General features: G+C 35.7%; 1 protein-coding gene across 1 annotated transcript in view; it reads right to left on the bottom strand.

The window, feature by feature from the left end:
• The window catches only part of WLS (Wnt ligand secretion mediator), a 109,449-nt gene that overhangs the window by 45,798 nt on the left and 38,079 nt on the right, over positions 1–25,572 (bottom strand). The window contains exon 3 of the mRNA XM_080915534.1: positions 3,869–3,993. Coding sequence (XP_080771660.1) covers positions 3,869–3,993 — 125 coding nt within the window. The remainder of the gene's footprint in view (positions 1–3,868; positions 3,994–25,572) is intronic.

Raw genomic sequence — 25,572 nt, 5'->3', positions numbered from 1 at the left:
CAGCCCTATTTAAAATCGATAGAAGCTGGACAAACTCAGATGTCCTTCAATAGATGAATGGATACAAAAATTGAGGTATATTTACCCAATGGAGCACTACTCACCTATCAGAAACAATGACTTTATGAAATTCGTAAGAAAATGGATGCACCTAGAGACTATCATCCTGAGTGAGATAACCCAGTCACAAAAGAACAGATATAATATGCAGTCACTGATAATGGGATTCTAACCCCAGAAACCTCTGAACATTGCAGAAACAACTCACAGACTATATGAAGTTCAAGAAAAAAAAAAGAAAGAAAATTAAAATGCTTAATCTTTACACACCAAGAAAACTTTGACTAATTCCAGGTTACTACTTGTTTTACATGTACTTTAAGCTCATTGTAACTAGTAAGATCTTAATGCACACTATCAAACCTTTAAAAATACCAAGTACTGACAAAAAATGTTTTTGTATACTTTTATGCAAAAATGCTTAAAATCTGTACATTTATCTTTGTTTTTAAAAATAAAGTTGTTCAATTAAAAAAGAATGATTTATTAGATGTCAAAATACCTTTTTAATTTATTCATATACAGTAAAAAAGGAAACACATAAATTCAGTAAGGAAATACAGGAAACACAAACAAACAGGTGAAGGAATTGGACAAACCCATCCAGGATCTAAAAATGGAAACAGAAACAATAAAGAAATCATAAAGGGCAACAACCATGGAGATAGAAAACCTAGGAACGAAATCATAAATCACAGATGCTAGCATGAACAACAGAATATAAGAGATGGAAGAGAGACTGTCAGGTGTAGAAGATACCATAGAAAATATTGACAAAACAGTTAAAGAAAAGGCAAATCGTAAAAAGCTCCTAAACCAAAATATTCAGAAAATCTAAGACGCAATGAAAAGCCCAAACCTAAAGATAATAGGTATAGAAAAAAGTGAAAATTCACAAATCAAATGACGAGTAAATATTTTCAACAAAATTATAGAAGAAAACTTCCCTAATCTAAAGAAAGAAATAGCCATAAACATAATGAAGCCTACATAACCCCAAATACATTGGACCAGAAAAAAAATTCCTTCTGTCACATAATAATCAAAACACCAAAGGCACAAATGAAAGAAAGAATATTCCTTTCTTTGCCTGGTCAGACATTACTAGCCAGTCCATTCCTAGTCCAGGCAGACATCAGTAACAAGTCATAAAAACACATCTTTTAAGAAATGAGGGCTCTTGCCAGATGCTACCAGTTGATTAGGGGTGTCAAATAAGATTTTGAAAGTAAAATGATTTTGTGTAAAGAGTTCTGATTCTTTCTCAAATTATGGGTGTACATTGGATGATTCTTTCCATATAAATAGTCCTTATGCCCCTGAGCTATTTTTTTTTCCTTTACTTACAAATAGGTCTAGAAATAAGAATCTTTAAGAACCAATGAACATAAACTATAAGCTGTCTACCAGGATTGGTGTCAAATTAACCATATATAATTAAGTTCTGAAGGGTTTGGTTGCTTTTTTGCTTTCTTCTTTCCTCCAATCATCCCTCCCTCCTTACTCTTTTCTTTTCAAGGTATGCATTTATTTGTACTTATATGTATTGAATATTTTGCCTGCATAAATGTATGTGTATCACTAAACCATGCTTCAGGTTTTCTTCTTAAATTTCTGGCTCTACCTGTATTTGACTGTTTCCATGTTACATTCTGTTCTACATGTACTTTATGCTTATGGTAACTAGTAAGATTTCAATGCATACTATCAAACCTCTAAAAGAATCAAATACTGACAAAAATATATTCATATAGTTGTATGCCAAAATGCTTTAAAAAATCTGTACATGTATCTCTCTTTTTAAAATAAAGTTGTGAGAAAAAAATAAAAATAATACTTATTTTCTCCCTTTTTCTCTGTCTCCCACCTGTCTTCATCCTCTCCCTTCCTCCCAACCTCCTTATTTTCCCCTAGCTCTAACATAAGACTGCCTAATTAGGGCAAATTACAGCAGGTAGCAACTTGACTTTATTTTTTCTTGACTTCACAATCCAGTAGAGACTAAAGAGTTTTTAAAGTAATTTCTCATTTAATCTTCAGAATCAAGATTAAACTTTCTCATAATTAAAATGTATAGATTTGATGATTCATTTTCTTCACACCCTTCAAGGTTTAATCTTTTTCCAAAATGAGATCAGCACATCCTAAAGACAATTAAGTGCCTGTCATTGAGAAGCAGTTGCACGCAGCTCCTACACACTCACACACAAGCACACAGCTCCTAATATGAAAGGAAAGTGAAAAATGACTTCTCTTTATGAAGAGAAAATTGTCTACATCCAAAAGCCCTGTAACTTACATTTAACCAGGTTTTCCTCTAAAAGATGAAATAACCTTGCATCACATATATAAGGAAAATGTCCTCAAATTCATAAAAATAAATCTGAAATGTTGACTATTTATCTTCTTATTTCCCCTAGATTATAGATCCATATCATTTTTACCTATAAATTACCTTCAAGTGCCCATCTGAAAACAATCCTTCAAGGCTGTATATGAGAACATTCTATATTTAGATTGTCAGGAAAGAAAGGTCCTGGAGTAAGGCTTTTAAAGTTTCATTCATTCTAAGAGGATTAGTTCAAAGTGCACTGAAATAAAGTCTTTGGTTCTATCTCCCATGATTTGATTCAGCAGTTACTATGGCTTGGATTTACCTCTTAATACTAATGTTGAAATCTAGTTGTTATAATGATTAGGTCAGGAGCATTCTCTCTCATGAAATAATTAGTACTATCATTGTGGAGATGGATTAGTTATCAAAAGAGTAGTTTTTGCTGTGTGAAGCCCACTTTTATTCATCTCCTCTCCAATGAAGATTTGATTGCCTTCCTATCCATGTTTTAATGTAGTAAAAAAGACCTAAACAGATTCAAGTGTTATACTTGTACACTGTTAGACTCTACAAGTATGAACCAAATAAACTTCTGTTATTTACAATTTATTTATACATCATCAGAAAATAGTGAGTTTTATGTGTGGCCTGGAAATCTATATTTCTCATAAGTTTGCAATTCATACTGATGTCCTAGATCCTCATTTATATAGTAAAAGAAAACAAACTGCAGTAGGTACTTTCATGTTGGGATATAGTTTGTCTATGAACTTTATAGTTGATACTTTTTTTCACATGGCTCACCTTAGTAACATTGTATTTCACTCACAAACATGTCTAAGAAACAATGTAGGCATTGACACATGTTCATTAGTTCCTCTGACTCTTACTAAAACAAACAAGACATAAAACAAAACAAACAAAAAAAAAACACCAACCAATCAACCAAAAATATACCCAAGGTTACTACTATACATACATCTTTCCATTTTGCAGAAGAGAAAAAGAATAGAGAAATTATAAAACATAACAATGATCAAGGAGTTAGTGACAAAGCCTGAAATTGAGGCCATGTTTTATTCCAAAACATGCCTCTAATTTACATTAAAAATATAATACTATTTATACTGGCATGTTATCCAGAGGCTTCTACCTGCTTTTCTCATTGTTAACTTTTCTCTTACACTTAAAGGCAAAAGCAAAGTTTTAAAAGGCCAGTGTTTTAAGGATCAAATTTGCCTGATCCTACATAAGTCTTTCAAGAGCAACTAAGGTGAAGACAACAGATGAGAAAAGGTATAATCAAAACTCTTTTCAATGGAGAGTCTAGCCTTTCCATTAAAAAAAAAAAGAATGAATAAACAAAGAAAAAGAAAAAAAAATTCTGTCCCTGATGGGGCATCAAGTCACTTGATTGGTAGTACTCCATGCCAAGAATCCAACACTGTCAACTCAGCAATAAAGGTGCCCTACCTTGGGGGATGTAAAAGTACATTTGAGTTTACGTGGTACTCTTTCATGGGCCATTTCAGTCCATTCAGAAAACATATCATCACGGTAACCAAGAGAAACATCCATGGAAACTTCTGCATTTTCTCCTGTAAGAGAAAAGATAGACAATTCAGAACTAATTTGGAAAAAGATAATTTGGAAACATTCCAAAATTTTTACAGGCTATGCTATGGAGTCCAAGAAAATAAATGAGATGTTATTATCAAGCCTAAAGATTAAAGTTATAGTACTAGTCTAATACAGATGTTAGATCTCCTCCTTAAGCTACTCTTTTCAGTCAAGAACTTCCCTTTAAACTGGACTAGAGATAAGGACTCATTCTTTCTGAAGCAGTCCAGATGCTCAGAATCTGAATGGTGTTTAGAACTTATTTTTCTGTAATTTGTATCACTAGTCTAAAATATGCTTATAAAAGCAACATAGAAGTTGGTGTATCACATATTTCTACAAAAAGTGCCTTACATACTTGATAATCATCATTCTTTTGGTTGGTTGGTTGGTTGTTTTTTTCCTCTTACCACTCTGTTTTAGTTTGGAAACGGTTTGACAATATATCTCAAGAGGTTTTGCCTCCAATAGAGCGGTGTTTAAATAGTAAAAGTTCTAAGGGATGGGGTTTAGTGAATATTGATTAGGTTCCTGTGGTCTCCACTCTGTTGGATGACTCATAATTATTGTCTAATATAAGAATTATATATTACTATAAAATTTCTTGATAGCTACATCCTAAACTTCCACAGAGGAAATATTCTGGGAAAGTGAAGCAATTTATATGATGGTCTCAAGCCATTCAGAATCAGAAAATACTAACTGCAGAGTAGGGTGAGGAACAGTGCTTCCAACAGACAAACTGGACTAAGAACTAAACACAAAAAGGCTTCTGTTCATTAGTACTATCAGAGCACAGACTACATTTGAGGATATCAGAAAATGCTGAGAACCAGGAGAAACAACAACTATTTATATAGGGAAGTATGTGTTGTCACCATCCCCACCGCCAACTCAAAATAAAAAAAAATAAAAAAAAAAAGAAAAAGCAATCTTCAGAGTTTGGTTATCTTTAGCTGGAAACCACACTGGTTTTAATCATTCCACACTTAACAGTCTCAGTGTTTAATAAGAAGAACTGACCTGCACTCCCAATGGTAAATTTAATAGTAGAAACATCCTCTCACACTTTTAATGCTACCATTAGGAACTAGTACCTTCAGTAATGTTAAAATCATACCTAGATAATCAATAGACTAAAAAGCACAAATGTAAAAAAAAAATGCAGAGGTTATTAGCGTTCTCTGGATACAATAGTAGTTCACATTTTGTTCCTCTTTGGAGACTATCCTTGAAAGAATGGGACATGTTTTATACATGGGCAAGGTAAAATCAGTTTGGCCATTACCCTATTAAAGGATATGTGGCTCTCTTTTCTTCCCAACTTCTTTGAAGAATTTGAAGATTCTAGAGGACAGAAAATGTGCACACCTAGAGCCTACCCATCCCATGCCCTACTTTTGTCTTGTTATACTCTGGGAATACTCTCCTTGGACAACTCTGATCTTCTTTTTCATTTTTATATGTTTTCCCCCAAATCTGGTGTCTAAGAGGAACTAAATAACCACTTGAGTAGTGAAGAATAACCAAAAGGCCGTTGTTTACAAAAAGATATAGACAGAACCAGAGCTCAGAAGCTGTAGTGCTCCTCTCTGTGAGTAGAATGATGGATAAAAGATGAAAAGGGGGTAAAAGGGCTTCCTAATCAGTTATATGCTGGCATATAAGTCCAAGAATCCCAAATTCAAAACTGGTATTCTAGTTCATTATGAAAGTAAATCTGTTGCAATCAGAAAGTAGAATATTTTTAACTGAACAATTTATTGGTTAAATATGTCACTGTGAAATACCCATATAGTAGGTATGTCTTCAGAGATATTCCTTCCTTAGGTCCCATAAAAAGCAGCAGTAGGGCCCACTTAGATCAGATATCCCTGACAGAGAGAAGACAAAACAGGCTTAACCCCTGGTCTGGCTCCAGCCTCATTAGGTCTTCTAACCTGCTGAGCAAGCTGAAAGGAAAAGCAATACAAAATTTACATACTATATCAGTGTAAAATTACTCTAATTAAAATAACTTCTGAGGCTTCTTTAAATGATCTAATTTAATTTTCTAACAACTCTAATATATAGACATTAATATGTCCCTTTTTATAAATAAGTAAACTGAGTCTTTCAGATATTAAATAACTATGCATAAAGCCATATTAGTTGATATTAATATAAAGAAGATAATGATTATAAAGTTTCCTTAAAAGAAAATCATCAGGAACAGAGGCCTGGTGAGAAGGCGTTTCAACTAGCTGGGGTGCAGAGAGATCTCTGCAGAGAGATCTCTGCCAAGCGCGGAAAGTGCGCCCCCCCCCCCCCCGCTTGGTTCAGGGAACCAGTAACCCGGCATTGGGCTATTCCCAGCCGGAGGACTTTGAGTGTAGAACCACCAAGAGGAGCAGCTGAGATTCCGGGGGGGGGGGGGGGGGGGGGGGGGAGGCCTGCTGAGAAGGCTGGAGCAGGAGATCCAGGGACACAGGCCAGGTACAAGGGAGAGGCAAGAACAAATCACTGACAATAAGACCACATATAAACACAGACAACAAGATGGCAAGAAGAAAGTGAAAGAACGTACCCCAGGGAAACCAAGACAACTTGGCAACACCAGAACCCAGCTCTCCCATCACAGCAAACAGCGTAATGCCAAAATCTCCAGAAAAAGAAGACTCAGACCTGAAATTATACCTCAGATGATGATAGAGATCCTTAAACAAGAATGGGAGGAAAAGCATGAAGAATTAGAGGCTTTTAACAAGGAAAAAAAAACACTCAAAGAACTCAAAGAACTAGAGGCAAACAGAACCAAAGAGATGAAAAAATTGAAGAAGGAATTTAAAACAGAAATGGACACAATAAAGAAAACACTAAAAGAGACAATCCTAGAGGTAGAAAACCTAAAAAAAATCAGGAGACACAGATGCAAGTATTTCCAACAGACTACAAGAGATGAAAAAGAGAATCTCGGGGGCTGAACACAACATTGAAAACATAGACAAAACAGTCAGAGAAGATGTAAAAATCAAAAACCTCCTAACCCAAAATGTCCAGGAAATCCAAGGCACAATGAGAAGACCAAACCGAAGGATAATAGGAATAGAAGAGGGCGAAGAATAACAACTAAGAGGCACAGTAAATATCTTCAACCAAATAGTAGAAGAAAACTTCCCTACCCCTAAGAATGAGATGGCCATGAGCATACAAGAAGCCTACAAAACTCCAAATAGAGTGGACCAGAAAAAAAAAAAAACATTCCTCCCAACACATAATAGTCAAAATGCCAAGTGCCCAAAGGAAAGAAAGAATACTAAAAGCAGTAAGGAAAAAAGGCCATGTAACATATAAAGGCAGACCAATCAGAATCACAACTGACTTCTCAACAGAGACTATGAAATCTAGAAGAGCCTGGACAGACATCATGCAGACCTTAGAGAACACATGTGTCAGCCAAAGCTGCTATACCCAGCAAAAATCTCAATCACCATATGGAGAGACGAAGATATTCCAAGACAAAACTAAATTTACACAATATCTGACCACAAACCCAGCACTACAAAAAATTATAGGTGGAAAACCCAACACAACGAGGGGAACTACATCCTCATAAAAACGAGAAAACTCCTAAGCAAGAAAACCAAAAGAAGAAAGACACAAAGGCATAATTCTACCTCCAAAAGCAAAAATAGCAGGAAACAGCAACCACTATTCCTTGATATCTGTTAACATAAATGGACTTAATTCCCCAATAAAAAGATATAGGCTATCAGACTGGATACATAAACAAAACCCAGCATTTTGCTGCATACAGGAAACTCTTCTCAAAGACAAAGAACAAACACTATCTCAGAGTAAAAGGTTGGGAAAAAACCCTTCTAAGCAAATGGGCCCAAGAAGCAAGCTGTAATGGCCATTCTAATATTGAATAAAGTAGATTTTCAAGCAAAAGTTATCAAAAAAAATAAGGAAGGACACTTTTTACTCATTATGTTGGAAATTTGTCAGGAGGAACTCTCCAATCCTTAACATATATGCTCCAAATACAAAAGCATCAATATTCATAAAAGAAATCCTACTAAAGCTCCAAAACTACAGTGCACCCCACACAATAATAGTGGGAGACCTCAATAGCCCACTTTCACCAATGGACAGATCTGGAAAAAAAACTGAACAAGGACACTGTAAAACTAGCAGAGACTATGAATCACCTGGAATTAATAGATATCTACAGAACATATTATCTTAAAACAAAAGAATACACCTTCTTCTCAGCACCTCACGGCACCTTTTCCAAAATTGACCACATAATTGGTCACAAAATGAGCCCCAATAGATGTAAGAAGATTCAAATACTCCCATGATTCCTTTCAGATCACCATGGTCTAAGGCTGGTATTTAGTAACAACAAAGACAACAAAAAGCCCATATACCCACTGAAACTAAACAATGCTCTATTATACAATAGCAGGGTCAAAGAAAAAATAAAGAAATAAATTAAGGATTTTCTAGATTTCAATGGAAATGAAAACACAACATACCCAAACCTATGGGATGCAATGAAAGCAGTACTGAGAGGAAAACTCATAGCGCTGAGTGCTTCCAAAAGAAACTGCAGAGAGCATACACTAGCAACCTGACAGCAAATTGAAAGCTCTAGAGCAAAAGGAAGCAGATACACTCAAGAGGAGTAGACGGCAAGAAATAACCAAACTTAGAGCAGAAATAGACCCAATAGAAACTAAAAGAACCATTCAAAGAATCAACAAAACCAATTGCTGGTTCTTTGAGAAAATTAACAAGATTGGGAAACTCTTAGCTAGACTAACTAAAGAGCACAGAGAGAGTATCCAAATTAACAAAATCAAAAACGAAAGTGGGGAAATAACAACTGAAACTTAGGAAATTTAAGGAATCATCGGAACCTACTACAAAAGCCTATATTCAACAAAGCTGGAAAATCTGGAGGAAATGCATGAATTCCTAGACAGATACAAGATACTAAAGTTAAACCAGGACCAGGTAAACCATCTAAATTGTCCCATAACACCTAAAGAAATAGAAGCAGTCATTAAAAACCTCCCAACCAAAAAAAGCCCAGGTCCAGATGGGTTCAGTGCAGAATTCTATCAGACATTTATTGACAACCTAATACCGATATTCTCCAAACTATTCCACAAAATAGGCTCAGATGGAACACTACCTAACACATTTTTTGAGGCTACAATAACCCTCGTTCCTAAACCACACAAGACCCTACAAGGAAAGAGAACTTCAGACCAATCTCACTTATGAACATATTGCAAAAATACTTGACAAAATCCTTGCAAACCTAATCCAAGAACACATCAAAATGATCAATCACCATGATCAAGTAGACTTCATCCCTGGGATGCAGGGATGATTTAAAATACAGAAATCCATCAATGTAATCCACCACATAAACAAACTCAAAGAAAAAACCACATGGTCATCTCACTAGATACTGAGAAAACATTTGACAAAATTCAACACCCCTTCATGTTGAAAGTCTTGGAAAGAACAGGAATCCAAGGCCTATACCTAAACATAATAGAAGTAATACACAGCAAACCAACAGCCAACACCAAACTTAACTGTGGGAAACTTGAAGCAGTCCCACTAAAATCAGGGACTCGAAAAGGCTGCCCACTCTCCCTTTACCTATTCAACATAGTACTGGAAGTCCTGGCCAGAGCAATTAGACAGCAAAAGGAAATCAAAGGGATAAATGGAAAAGGAAGAAGTAAAAACATCACTATTTGCAGATGACATGATAGTGTACTTAAGTAACCCCAACATTTCCACCAGAGAACTCCTACAGATGATAAACAAGTTAAGCAAAGTGGATGGATATAAAATTAACTCAAACAAATCAGTAGCCTTCCTTTACTCAAAGGACAAACATGTGGAGAAAGAAATTAAGGAAAAGATACCCTTCACAATAGTCACAAAAAATGTGAAATACCTTGGTGTGACTCTAACTAAGGAAGTGAAGGACCTGAATGACAAGAACTTCAAATGTCTAAAGAAGGAAATCGATGACAATCTCAGAAAATAAAAAGATGTCCCATGCTCATGGATTGGAAGAATTAACATTGTAAAAATGGCCATCTTACCAAAAGCAATCTACAGATTCAGTGCAATCCCCATCAAAATACCAACCCAATTCTTCATTGAGTTGGAAAGAGCAATGTGCAATTTCATCTGGAATAACAAAAGACTTAGAATAGCAAAATCCATCCTCAACAACAAGAAAACATTTTCGGGAATCACTATCCCTGACCTCAAGCTATATTACAAGGCAATTGTTCTAAAAACTGCATGGTACTTGTACAGAGATAGGCACATGGATCAATGGAATAGAATAGAATATCCAGGCATGAGCCCTCACATATATGATTACCTGATTTTTGACAAAGGAGCTGTAAACATTTAATGAAAAAAGAACAGCCTATTCAACAAATGGGGTTGGTCGAACTGGCACTCATCATGCAGAAGATTAAAAATAGACGCTTTCTTATCTCCTTGTACAAAGCTCAAGTGCAAATGGATCAAAGATCTCCACATTAAACCAGGTACACTGAAACTATTAGAAGAGAAAGTAGGGAAAACCTTAGAACACATAGGTACAGGAGAAAATTTTCTGAACAGAACACCAATGGCTTGTGCTCTAAGGTTAAAGATTGACTAATGGGACTTAATGAGATTGCAAAGTTTCTGTAAGGCTAAGGACACTGTCCAGAAGAAAAAAGTGGCAGCCTATAGAGTAGGAGAAGCACTTTACCATCCCCACATCAGATAGAGGCCTAATATTCAAGATATGCAAAGAACTCAAGAAGCCAGACACCAGAGAATCTAACAACCCTATTAAAAATGGAGTACAGAGCTAAACAAAAAGTTCTCAATTGAGGAATATCGAATGGCTGAGAAGCATCTAAGGAAGTGTTTGACATTATTAGCCATCAGGGAAATGCAAATCAAAACAACCGTGAGATTCCACCTCCGACCAGTCTGATTGGTCAAGATCAAAAATTCAGATGACAGCAGATGCTAGGGAGGATGTGGAGAAAAACACTTCTCCACTTTTGGTGGGGTTATAAACTGGTATAACCACTCTGGAAATCAGTCTGGTGATTCCTCAGAAAATTGGACATAGTACTACCTGAATACTCAGTTATTCCACTTCTGGGCATTTACTCCAGAGACAGTCCAACATACAACTAAGACACATGCACCATAATGTTCATAGCAGCTCTATTTATAATAGCCAGAAGCTGGAAAGAACCCAGATGTCCTTCAGTAGATGAATGGATACCAAAATTGTGGTACATTTAAACAATGGAGTACTACTCAGGTATAAGAAACAATGACCTTATGAAATTCTTAAGAAAATGAATGCATCTAGAGAATATCATCCTGAGTGAGGTAACACAGTCACAAATCAACAGACATAATATGCAGTCACCGATAAGTGGATACCAATCCCAGAAACCTCTGAACACCCCAGAAACAACTCACAGACTGTGTGAAGTTCAAGGAAAAAAAAAAAAAAAAAAAAAAAAAAAAAAAAAAAAGGAAAGAAAAAGAAAAAAACCCATTATGTTTACTCCTTACACACCAAGAAAAGTTTGACTAATTCCAGGTTACATCCTGTTTTACATGTACTTTATGCTCATTGTAACTAGTAAGATCTTAATGCACACTATTCAACCTTAAAAAAAATCCAAGCAATGACAAAAATATATTTGTATACTTTTATGCAAAAATGCTTAAAATTTGTACATTTATCTTTGTTTTAAAAATAAAGTTCTTCAATTAAAAAAAAAAAAAGAAAAAGATAATCATCAGAAATGAGAACTAGGTTCAATCTAGAATCTACAGAGAGGAAGGAAAAAGGAAAAAAGGGAAACTCTTGATCTTATATTACCCATTTCTTTTGTGGTTTTGTTGAAACAGTAACAGCAATAATTAATTTGCTTAACTATATGTAATCTTTTTGCTATATACATCTTAAAACATCATGTTGCATATAATAAATGTATCCAGAATTTTTTAAAGACTATCTCTTTATTTAAATCACTTAAAGAAAACTGTCTAATTTGATAGAAAATGCTTGTCAGTCACAGATTATACTTCCATATGAATCAGCCCTGGTCCTACTGTTTCAACTACTTTTATTAGATAAAACATTAGAATTAGGAAAACATCTAGCAGAAAAATTAAATATGCTCCATGGAAGATCTACTCAAATTTGATCAAAGCTTTCTAATATGTTCCCTTCAGGGGCATAGATGGTAAACAATCATCTCTGTAACCCTCTAATTCAAGCATGGGGTCAAAATGTGTTGAACCAAAACAACACCTTTTCTGTAAGGAACTTGAGAATGACAGTGTGAACCAAAGAGCACCAATTTGGAAGCCTGGAAACATCAATTCCTGTGGTTCTGTCTGTCACTGCCTTTGTAGTAAAGAAAGATAAATGTGGGTGGGTAATGAAGGTATGTTTTCATTCAAGAGCCAATGTGAAGTGGTGCAACCCATTTTACTAGACTGTCTTACTTTTTTAAAAAGAAGAAAACTAGAAATTAAGTTTGCTTTTGTTTTTGTTTTTAAATAAGAATCTGGTCAGAATTGAGTACCTTTTCAATAAAGTATGCTTAATTTAGCTGTCTGGGTGTCTTTTGAACTCTGTTTTCTCTGATGAAAGTTGCATTGAAAGCAGGACTTGTAATTCTTATGGAAGTTGAAGACTTACCTCTGCCATTCACTAATCATGTGTTTCTGGACAAATTAAGCAACCTCTTTCCAGAAGAGAGAACATGGAAACACATTAACATGAGATAAGGAAGCTGTTGACCTTTCGAAATATTGAGAGAAATGTTGCTCAATTTGGTTTTTAAATTCAGCAGCATGGCTGCTAAAAACTCCCTTGATCAAAATATCAGTGCAGGTCCACTAATAGAGCATGAAAAATACCATGGTTTTCATGTTGGCCACCATATCATCTTTTCCGTTCTTTTCCTCTTATCAACAGGTCAAGTTCAAAATTCTCTACTTCTTTACGGAAATTATAACCTGTTACACCTTAATTTTACCCATTATCTACTTACTCCCTGTGTAGCTGAAGACAAAGGTACTATTTTTCCTATGTTTGCAGAAGAATTCAGAAAGCCCAGGTTCTCAAAATACTTTAATGGTTAATGTGTCCTGGCTTGTATCCTCAGCATTTTGCTATTTTTCTTTGGTATTTGTGAACTCCAGAAATACAGGATAAGTATCTGTTACAAAATAACCCTTTGGCTTCCTCACTGAACTCAATGCTATTACCAGGTAAGATGTTTGAGTTCCATTCCTGTTATAATAGAACTTATCCTTTAGGATTTTATGAACACTAAAATAGTCAAGTCATGAAAATCTTTGAAAAGTGCCTAAAGCATCATAATAGCAATTTCTGTCATTTTATTGAGTGAAATAAAATCCTCATATCTACCTTTCATTCAATATATTGGCAGATAAGAAAAACATGGAGGTTCCCCCTCCAAATCTGTTCCAACATGGAATACAAAACTCTAAAACAGAAGAGTACTGGGTAGAAGATGTCAATGAAGTTATGTTGCTTACTACTGGACTTCTCTTCTGCCTTTTAATGGAGTAGGAAATATAGTTCAGCTTTAATGACTGTGTTGCATATAATAAAGCACTGATCTCATGGCTCCTAAAATACTCCTGACACCTTGTATACACCAATAAGACTACATATCTTATTTAAACTCCCTGGGAGAAGGGAAGGGTGATTAAGGTTATATATGGTACTGGAAAAAAGCTACCTATAAAATAAAGACCCTTGTCATATAAATTTTATGAAATAACAGCATATGGTAGTAACATAAATTGTGTTTGGATCTGAAGTCCATTTCCATTCTGGACTGGCCCTTTAGTGTGGAAGCCCATCATTCTATTGAGCTGTGAAAATTTCATGTTTCTCAAATAGGTTTGGAGACATATTTGGGCTAGTAAATATTTGATTTCAGAATATAAGAAAGAGTTAGCAACAATATTCATTTCAGAACATACACTGACTATGGTTTATTATAATTCCTACTTCCATCATGTTAAGTAGTATCACTCATATGAAGAAATTTACAGGATTCTGTAAGAGTAGATGTAGTCTGTGGGCCTCATCACAGACAAAAAGATCTCAGAAAGATCTGTGTCATTCCACACTAGGAAACATGGACTATAATGTTCTCGAGGGGCTTTATTCTAGTTACACTGTCCTGCCCTGCTAAGCAAATGAAAGGCAGAAGTGATGTGGCAATGGGTGGAAGTGGGTGACAAAGAGAAGAAAGAGGCTAAATATACTCCAGCAACCAAACCAGATGACTAACAAAAGCTTGTATCCTATGTGTGGGTGATGTGAACAACAGTAATGAAAGTCATCCAAATGCTTCTCACTTATGCTTCATAGTTTAAAACTAGTACTATAAAGTACTAGTTTTCTAGCCAGATCATACAAAGGCAAAAGCTATGTGTGCAGTGGTGCTAGTGTCTATCCTATCATCAGTCTCCTGGCTGGCAAACTTTGAATAAAGTTTAATTTTCTACCTAGAAAACATAGAAACATAGGGCCTTCCTTCACAAGTCTTGCTTATATAGCACACATATAGCATACACTTAAAAATCTTTCTTCTTTTTCCAGCTCCAGGAGAGTTAGGTCATACCACTCACTGACTAAGTAAGTAAAAAGAAAGGGGGAAGGCAAAGGATGTTAGAAGAAATAAACAATTATTGGGCTGGAGAGATTGCTCAGTGGTTAACAGCACTGATTGCTCTTCCAGAGGTCCTGAGTTCAATTCCCAGCAATGGCATGGTGGCTCACAACCATCTGTAATGGAATCTGATGCCCTCTTCTGGTATGTTTGAAGACAGTGTCAGTGTACTCATATACATAATCTTAAAAAAATAAAGAATTATTATATGGTATCAAAAGCTTTTATAGCTTCACACAGAAACCTTGATTTGCTTGGAGCCTTACCCTGGGAAGAAAAATACTAAAAAACTTTCACAACCTTCATGTGTACTTTCACATTGCCAGGCACAAGTGGTTGTTTGGTAACCTAAGATGGAAGCAACTCAAACCAGCCAGCTTCCAGCCTTCAACAGACACATAATCTGGGGTTATTTGTGCTAGCATTCCTTCTCCAGTCAAACATTCTCTGGTCTGACTGGTATTTTCCTGATGCTTTCAATTAAGAAAATAGCAAAACCAACCCTATCTTATATCTATGGAATATCTGCCAAACTGGACTTGGCTAATTACAAATTTGGCCCTGCTTGTGTTATTAAGATGCCCTGAAGGGTTGGGTGAATTGTTATACAAATGAATGAGCATGATTGTTTAACAAACCAGCCAACAGTTAGCTCCCTATGCATCTCTCTCATTTTTCTCCATTCTGTCAGATATTTGCATTGTGAAGAAGTATTTTACTTTGAATAATCTGATGCATTATCTCCTGGCTGAAATTAAAAGTTGCAAATGCAACAATGACAAGAACAGAGTGATAAAACGTTTCTTATGTCAAGTCCTTTTAAAAGGTATAACTTTTCAGAAAAGGTTTATTTTTTTATTGCAGTCAAGGCAGCTAATACATTAGGCTGCACAAATGGTAACACTATTGGGGTATTAGCTGTTTATAGATTAATGAATCTGATATGCCACAGATTGTTGGGAAAACAAACAACTCACTTCATCGGTTTTTTTCTGATTCATATCTTTCAAACTTACTCCTCTTTTCAACTCATATTCTCATGATGCTACTATATGTGGCCTAGTTAAGATAATTTTTCACATTGCAGCCAGAAAGGTAGTTTCTAAACTATGTTGAGAGGCTGCAGCAGGCAGACCTCTGTGAGTTTGAGACCAGCATGGTCTAAATAAAAAGTTCTAGGTTAGTTCAAACTATACAATAAGACATTGTCTGAAAGCAAAACAAAACGTAATTATAGTATCTTTATATTGTCTTTAGTCTAAAATGAAAACTCTATAAATGGCACAGTAAGATATAATCTGGCTCCTTTTTAGCATCCCAGGTGCATATCCTATGGTCTCTTTTCTTCTTCCACCTAGGCTGTCCCTTCTTCTCCAACCTTGGCAAATAAAAGGAGGTCAATTCTGGAGACAGACAAGAAGAGAAATAAGGTCATGAGAAAACAAAAGAAAGGGAATGCATGCCAAATACTTGACAGAAACCTAGAATATGTAGGCTGCCATTTCAATGCTGTCATTTGAGCATACTACACTCACCGCACTAGCACACTAAATTTCTAGAAGCAAACCCCATGTACACAGTTAACTACAAAGTACTGCATATAGGGTTTTACATCTCTGCTTATACCAAACTAATACCTTCTTAACTTCTGGTATTTCACCTTATTCACTCATGTTTTCTTAGCTATTCAAAGCTAAGCACAGTCTCCTATACATTGCTCCCACAGAGTCTTGTTGACTCAGAACTATATACTTTATCCCACTTAACTATCTGTGTATATAACACTTTTGCACATATACTAGAAGCTTCCGAATGTCAAAGTCTACTTCAGTCTTGATAACAGCTATACTATTGTGTCTTAACATAAGGATACTCAGTAAATATTTACCAAATTAATGAATAGCACCTTCCATCAAGTATTTCTTTATAAATTGTATTTACTATTGTGTGTGTATAATGAAGGAGAGTGCAAATGTAGTAGTAAATATATAGAAATCAGATGACAACTTTGTGAAGTCAGTTCTCTATTTCCATCCTCAAGTGAATTCTTGGGACTAAAATCAGATTCTCCGTCCTGTGTGACAAGTGTTTTAATCCATTGAGGCATCTTGCCAAGCCTTCACCAAATATTCCTGTAACTCTATCACATCCTATACAACAACTGTGTAAGTTACTCTATTTTTGTGACATTATTTTCTCCCCTATTGCTTATTTCCCTGTTCTAAATCTTACCTTTATATACATTTATGGATATATTAACATACAGCACACATGTACATGTCATACAAAAAAATGTCCCTCTAATATGACCCATAATTCAAGTGATGCTTTGAATTAGAATGATAACATGGGCTTAGATGTTTGAATACTTAGAGGCAGTCAGTGGAGCTATTTGGGTAGATTTAGGAGGTATATCCTCTCTGGAGGAAGTATGACCCTGGGCACAGGCTTTGTGATTTAAAAGCCACACACTAGTCACAGTTTTCTCTCTCTACTTCATGCTTATGGTTCAAAATATAAGTCTCAGCTCCTGTTTCAGCTGTCATGACTGCTTGTCACTATCATGCTTCTCTGCTATGACAGACTCTAGTCTCTGTAAAACCATAAGTCAAAAAGCTCTCTTCCTTCTATAAATTGTCTTTGGTTTTGTTTGTTTGTTTGTTTATCATAGTTTTAAAATTAGTAATGAATATTCCCAGTTACACACCAAAGCACAGTATACCTGGTTTCTGTGCCAGGAAGAAAGAGTGACATCTAAGGAAAGTTATTATTTTCCCCTTACTTTTCTGGATAACAATATGAGGATAATATATTAATGTTCTGCTAGAAAGAACTAGTGGGGTTAAAGGGAAAATATAATTACAGAATCTACAAACCAACAACTTCTTTGACCTAATGCTACTTTAAGGTCTTATGTTTAAAACAATAAAATGGTCTTCATCATGGCTCCCCAGCCTTAGGAGTATGACTGACAATAGATGATACTTCTTCTAAGAGATTTCAGAGAAGAAAAATTGTGCAACATTCTTCTAGGTACAGCAAGGCCTGCCAATCTATCTATTCAGCCTGGCTTGCTAAAGCTCAAGGAAAATCCCATGATGAAACAAAACCCACAACAGTTCAAATGGCCAAGGAGATTGGACCAATATTCCTCTAAAATTTGAATGCTAGATGTACCATTCAAAGGGTTTTCTTTTTCCTCAACCAAATATTTCTTAGCATCTACTGGTTTTCATAAACAATACTGTATAAAAATATATAAGGCAAATCATTGCCCTCAACTGATCACAGTAAGTTGGGAAAATTGACACTGCGGTATAAGCAAACTTATGTATGAAAGTGTCTAAGAGTTAAAAAATGGAACACAGAAGGTGTGACTTCCAGAATCAGCTCATCCAAAGTGATATCTATCTACTAATCACAGGATAATAGTTCAAGACACAATGGGCTAGAAACAACCACAGATTAAGAAATCTGTACATTTAAAAATTCATATAAGCATTAAAAATACTAAATGATTAGAGAAAGTCATTAATTCAGTATGAATGAAATAAAAGAGTGACTATATGAAGGAATACAGGGCTAAGCAGCAGGAATAGTCTGATGACTAAGGTCCAAGAAATACTGAATTCCATGGCATTCCACTTATTGAAGCTCTTCTAGCAGCTACATAAAAAGCAGACTGGATTAAGGCATATGGGATGTTGGTTATAAAGCTATATAGAGAAAGTCAGAGCCCATTTTGTAGCTCTCAGTTTGCTTAATGTGATTGGATGACACAGAAAACATCTAAAGAAAAATGATTTGTAAGAAATTTAAACTCAATTATAGTCATTTTTTTTTTATAATAAAGCCAGAGAAAACATAACCATCCAGCTGGGCAAGTGTTAAAACATTGGAAAACAAATGTGATTACACTTATTCTTATTTGACCATAATCAACATTCATTCAGAGAGAAAACACACCTGACAACCTAGAAATAGAAAGACAGTGGCTGCCCCTTGCTTTCTCCCCATGATAACTCACAATAACTGATTTGGTGCTTGTAAAAATCAGTCTTTCTCAATCTCTCTCTCTCTCTCTCTCCTCTCTCTCTCTCTCTCCTCTCTCTCTCTCCTCTCTCTCTCTCTCTCTCTCTCTCTCTCTCTCTCTCTCTCTCTCTCTCTCTCTCTCTCTCTCTCTCTCTCTCTCCAATTAAAGAGGAGAGCTTTATTCACACTGAATCTAAAAATAGACAATGGCACTGCTCACAGACTGACAGCCGCATTCTCATACTGTAACCAGGAAAGGAAAGAGATGGCTAATTTAACTCAACAACTTCCAAAACAAACAGTGCAAAAAGATCCCAGGATAAAGAAAAAACATGAAGGTCAGCTGTTCAAAGGCTGAAAGAACAGCAGGGTAGCTCTATAGCAATTCATTAGGCTTTCCCAAATTCCTATGTGACCAGCAAAGTATTTTATCAGATCTGTCTGCAGAACTTCAGGAGAAAGCTCTAGCATATGCACTTGCTATAGGGATCCAGGAAATGCCAATCAGAAGGATTGGAGCTTTCCTTTCTGATTTTTTGGTGTATCACTTGGACAGTTAAAACTAAAGAGCTACTTGAGTTTTTTTCTATAAGTTCAGAACAACACCTGCCTCCACCACTACCACCAACTGTAACTAAATTTCACATTACATTCTAACTACCCAGGAGCATTAAAAAAAAAAAAAAAAAAAAAAAAAAAAACAAAACAAAACCAAGAAACAATACAAATAAACAAACTAGCTAGCTAACTAACTAAAAAGGTCATTGTAAAGGAGAGAAAAACCAGGTGTTAAGAAAGATGGAATCAGTTCTTTCTCTCCCATCAGTCATAAAATGTGTGTTCAGTTTTCATCCTCAGGCACTCTGCCCAAGGAGGGGATTATGGCTCAGCTTCAAAAGAAACAAGGGGATGCCTGTGGGCGGGGAGCAGCCTCTCCATAGCTCTCCCACAGATCTGTTCTGGCTCTCAGAACCCCTGCTAGCCAGCTAAATGTCAGCTTACCGCACCCCAGCATTCTCTTGCCACACTGTCTCCATTGCCCCGGTGACTAAGCTGTTTCAACAGCTGTGTTATTGCTGGAGCCAAGCCAGTGTTACTCACACAGAGTATTTGCTTTGTACTGTGAATGTAGAAAATTATTGCACTAAGGATTCAGTGTTCTCTTTGCAGATAAGGCCATCCCCTCTTGATCACTCAGCCACACATTCCCTAAACTGAACTCTGATGGCAGTAGAATATTCTGTTGCTACACTTGTTTCCTGTAGATGGACAGCTTAATAACATTGCAAAGAAAGTGGAGACATGTGCCTGTTGGAGTGAGAGAAAAGAACAAAACACAAATGTGAACACTGGTGGAGCCCCACAGATGTCAGTTACTGCTCCCTAAATAAAAACTACCAAGAATGATAAGAGGACCTGCCTTTCTGCTCTGCACTCCAGGAATGGCTCTTTCTTGTTTTTCTTGCTTGCAGGTGATGTCAGCACCCCGCTATCAGTGTGGGTGGTTGCTCTGTGCAGATCTCCATACTACTCTGAACCATGAATAGTGTTCCTGAGCACTCCTTCTAGAGCACTGTGGCTCTTTCCCTTTCCATTGTTCGTGTAACTTCTGAAGGAAGTGAGTTCAGTGACTTGTTCATCTTCTTGACCACTTTACATCCTCTTGCTCACTCCTGAGCAAGGGAGGTAAATGCTGTGTTACTGTTTTAGATCAATCTCAACTTCCTTATGCAGAAAAGGTGGTAGGAAAAAGAGAAGGTATCTCCTATAGGTGGAACCAATTTCAGTTTCTAGTATATGATGGTTCTTCTTTCATTAGTCTTATAACTTAGCTTTCCTTCCTTAAATTCTTATAAATGACAGTAAGGCACAATTTCTGATATTAAATTGAAGAGATTTAAGAAACATGTTTTCTTATAAGGGTAGTATATTGTTTTAAAAAGAAAACAAACAATATTTCTTTCAAACTCACACTCTTAGTTTTTACTGCATATTTAAACATATTCATCTAAATAGAGTACAAACACTATAATTCATTTATAATCTCAAAATGAAGAGGCCTGTTATGGTGGGAAGGGTACACATTATAAGTCTGATTTTGCCAGGCTCCAAAGCACAAGCTATTTCTTATGTCACTGAGTAGCACATTAGGAAAATTAGAAAATCTGTTCCTTATACTATTAAAGTCTCTATTCACAATTCAACTTCAGTTAAGTAACTTTACATATGGTATTTTCTCAATAAATTTTAAATTTGAATTATATGATTACTGAAGTACTTTCTTGTTCTAATATTTCATGAAGACAGAAATCTAAAACATTATCAGCTTTCTAACTTCTTTCTATACTTAAGGAACTGGGACAAAATCAAATAATCATAAAGCCATTCCTATTGTTAGGGCATTTATAATTGCAATGAAGTAATAACGGGATAAAAACTGGAATCTGATTAATATGAATAACAGTTAATAAACACTGAACGCCAGAGCTTCAAATGTTTGAAAACAGACAACAAACAAACAAAAACATTGTCAAGATCATAAAAGAAAAAGAAACTGGATTTCACACACTTCTTATACTGTATCTGTGCAGCTGGCAACAGAACAGACAGAAAACAAAATTCCTAAAAGAACTTTTTATGTCACTGATTAGAATGAATCTTATCAGCTCCATAGACAGGACTTGGAAGAGAAAACAGACTAGAACATGTTTGTCTTTCCAACTTACCTATTCTTAATCATCTTGGATGGGGTTACAGATGAGAGCAGGTAGCTGGGGGGAAATAATATGACTGGAGGGTTCTGACCCTCAGACAGAGGAACCCGAGAGGCAACATTTAATTGTAGAAAACCCAGTCTGTCTCTCCTCTTATCTTTATCCTCTGTGACTAAAACCCACAATTACTGGCATCCTTTGGAATCTGAGTCACTTGGCCAGGCTATGCCTGTAGTTAAAAAGCAAAAGGAGTGGGATTTCACTTGCCTCTAAAGCCAGTCCAGTATGAACCTAGCTTAACTCAGCTTGGCGACTTCTCCCATTAGAAACTTCAAAGGTAGTTTCCTGTTAGGAGTACCACCAAGTGAGAGATCCAGACAGAAAAGAAGAAATGCAGTCTCCAGCTACTGTCTAATTAAAGGACAATTTAGTTTCATGTACAGTTCATATCTCATATACAGGCTCATGTACAGTTTATGTTGGTGTGGAAGCAGTAGAGAAGGAGTTTTGCAGTTTGGCCAGGCATTCCTTTGTGAAGTTGATTATCCAGTGATAGTCCTACATGAGAACTGTAGGTTCAAGGTACTTGTCTCTGTTCCACCAGTATCTGGGGCAGCTAGTGCTGCAGCAGACACAAAGGATTAATTCATATAATCCACTCAGCTTCTTCTGGTTCTTGGTAAACTGCAGGTATTGTTGCTTTACCCTCCTGGGACTCTTTTTCTTGTCCTTCAATACTCCTTCCCTCCCTCCCTCCCTCCCTCCCTCCCTCCATCCCTCTCTCCTTCTCCTTTCTCTTCTTCTGATAGAGCTAATTGGATTTTTTGATCCTGCCTGTGCATGCTATAATGTTGTTTCCATTGTTTATGACAGAAGAGCCACATATCCCTTTTCTACATGATCTTCAGAAGGTCAATATAGAATCAATTTCATTCTTAACTTTAATCAAAGCATCCAACACCATAGGTCTACACTTATTTAGACCAACTTCATAAGTCTGCATTTGAGTTTTATCTCATCTTATACAACGTATCTTGATCATAATCCCTAAATCCTCCTATATCTACTTTCAACTCTATACCCACTAAATTTTGAGTTTTCTCCCTCCTCCTACACCTTGAGTTCAGTTTATGTTGCCCAACTACTTTTGGGATAAGGCCTGCCCTATAGTATGGTCTACCTAGGATCAGAGCATTAAAGAAAGATGACTCCATCCTCCTTCTTTCCCTCCTTCTCTCTCGCTCCCTCCCTCCCCCCTTCTCCCCTATACTCCCATGACCATCTCCCATCAGCAGTGATCAAATATCTATAAATTTTCAACTAGTTATAAAATTTTGTGCTAATCTCTCCTATTCCATGCTGGACTAATGTCTAGCTTGAGTACACAAAATTCTTACACATGTTGTCAAAATAGATGTGAGTTCATATGTGAAATTGTTGCATTCAGAAAACACTGTTTTCTTGAAGCTACTTTTACAAGTTTTCTGCCTCCTCTTTCATGAAGTTCCCTAATCCTTGAGGGGAAATGTATGGTATGTATATGTACACCTCTTTTAGAGCTGAACACTCTATAATCTTTTATTCAGTCCACGTTAACCTACTAAGGGTCTCTGTATTAACTGTTACCTACTTTAAAAAGAAGCTTCTCTGAAGAGAGTTTGGAGATGCACTGTTCTATAGGAAGAGCAATGTCATTAGGAATCATTATAGCACTTCATGGTAGAAAATTATTGGTCAGTTCTGATTTCTTCACCTGCAAGTCAGGTGACTTTGGGGGAAAATCACTTTAATTCCATAACTTTAGTTTGGAGACTACTAAACCTTGTTCTATGGCAATAGCTTCTCAGAGAAGAGCAGAGGCTCAGCCTTGAACATGAAGGATTAAACATACATAAGAGATGCCTAAGAAATATTTTTTTCCTCAACTTCAATTTCTTTGAGGTTTTCTTTCATCTAGAAATATTTCCATTGCTAATTCATATCTGTTCTTCCTGTAATAGTTTTCTGGCCCTAGAAATTGTCTCTTATATACATCTTTTCCCACTTGAATTACTACTATTTCAAAACACCAGAATGTGCATGTTACTATGTCTACAATCATTTAAAAACAATGTGTACTTTTGATACATTCTCCTAAGACTGCTGAAATTTTTCCATGTGTCATAGTTTATGGTGTTCTCAAAAAATTTAGCTGATGACCAACACACAATTTGGTACCCAAGGTATACACATACTGAGGTTCCTATCTAGGGATTTATAAACCTCTAACTACCATAAGTTTTGTGTCTGGAGTTGAAATATAAATACCAAGTATGTGAATAAGCATACACATGTTTACTTACCAAAATTAAAGTCCTTGGCTTAGGTTAGTAATCAATGTTTTAAGATTCAAGAAAGGTATATTGCCAATACACACACTTGGCTGTTTAGTGTTTCTTAGCTTCCAAATTCTTCCCAGGAATCAAATGTCTAGTGCAAGTTCAAGAAAAATGACTAAATGTTATGTTCTTTTTTTCTTTGTTTTCAAGATAAGACCTCACAATAGAGCTCTGACTGTAATGGAACTCACTATCTAGATCAAGCTGGCCTTGAACTAACAGAGATTCATCTGTCATTCTCACTAGTGCTAATCACTTATATTACTAATCTTAGCCATTCTGACAGGTATAAGATGGAGTCCGAAAGTAGTTCTGGTTTTTATTTCCCTGATGATTAAGGATGGTGAAAATTACTTTAAGTGTTTCTCAGCTATTTGAGTTTTCTCTGTTAAAAATTATCTGTTTAGAACTGCACTACAATTTTTAAATGGAATTATTTGGGTTTTGGATATATAATTCCTTGACTTTTTTACATATTTGAGATATCAGTCCTCTATCAGATATAGAACTGGTAAAAACAAAAACAATTCCATTCTGTAGGCAGCTGTTCTGTCCAATTCACAGTGTCCTTTGACTCACAGAAGCCTTTTTAGTTTCATAAGGTGTCACTTATTAATAGTTCAACTTAGTGCCTATGCTAATGATATTCTGTTTAGAAAATCAAATATTTGAAAAAGCAAACTATATACCAAACAATTTTAGAAAATAGAAAATCATTCCTTTAAAAAATTATTAAAAACTAAACTCCAACTAGCTAAAAGACTTCAACATAAAACCAGATATACAGAAATTGATAGAAGAAAAAGTGGAGAATAGCCTTGAACTCATTGACACAGGAAAAGACTAGTGAGGATATGGAATAACGGGGAAACACTCATTTATTTCTGGTGGAAGTACAAGCTAGTATAGCCAGTATGAAAATTAGCGTGGAATTTTTTTCAGAAAGAAGGAACTCAATCTAACCTCAAGGATCCAACTATTCCACTCTTCGTCATATACACAAAGAAAGTTTTACCCTACCAAAGGACATGTTCAACCATGTCTATTGCTGCTGTATTCTCAAAAGCCAAATATTGAAAGCAATCTAGATTTACTTAAACAGAAGAATGGATAAAGAAAGCATATTACATTTATACAGTGGACTATCATTACACTGTTAAAAACAATATATTATGAAATTTTCAGAAAAATGAATTGACAGACATTGAAGGGATGATAGGGAGGAACTAGGAGAAGAGGGAGGAGAAATTGCAATCAGAATATATTGCATGTATCTATTTTTAATAAAAGGGAAAAATAAATAATTTCTAGTGCCCCTTGTACTGACATCATTATTGCTAACTTATAAAAGTAAAGAGAAACTGAAAATAATTTCTAGCTTTATTATGTAGACAGAAAATAGATGTCAGTAGAATATTTGATTTGGATCTTTTTTTGGGGGGGGGGAGTAGGGTGGCTTTTTATTTTTCCAACACCGAGTACCCAGAATTTTCATCAAAAATTTTTTCACCTTTAATTTTCCCCTGTAAAGGTGACTCATGTTATATTTCATGAATAGATAAGGCATATAAACTGACAGGACAACCTAAACTGGAAGAGGTAATAGAAGCACAAGATGCTTTTCCTATATAAGGAGATATATATATATATATATATATATA

Source organism: Micromys minutus (assembly GCF_963924665.1).
Source record: "Micromys minutus genome assembly, chromosome: 4".
Taxonomy (NCBI): domain Eukaryota; kingdom Metazoa; phylum Chordata; class Mammalia; order Rodentia; family Muridae; genus Micromys; species Micromys minutus.
This window is presented reverse-complemented; position numbering and strand designations above follow the sequence as displayed.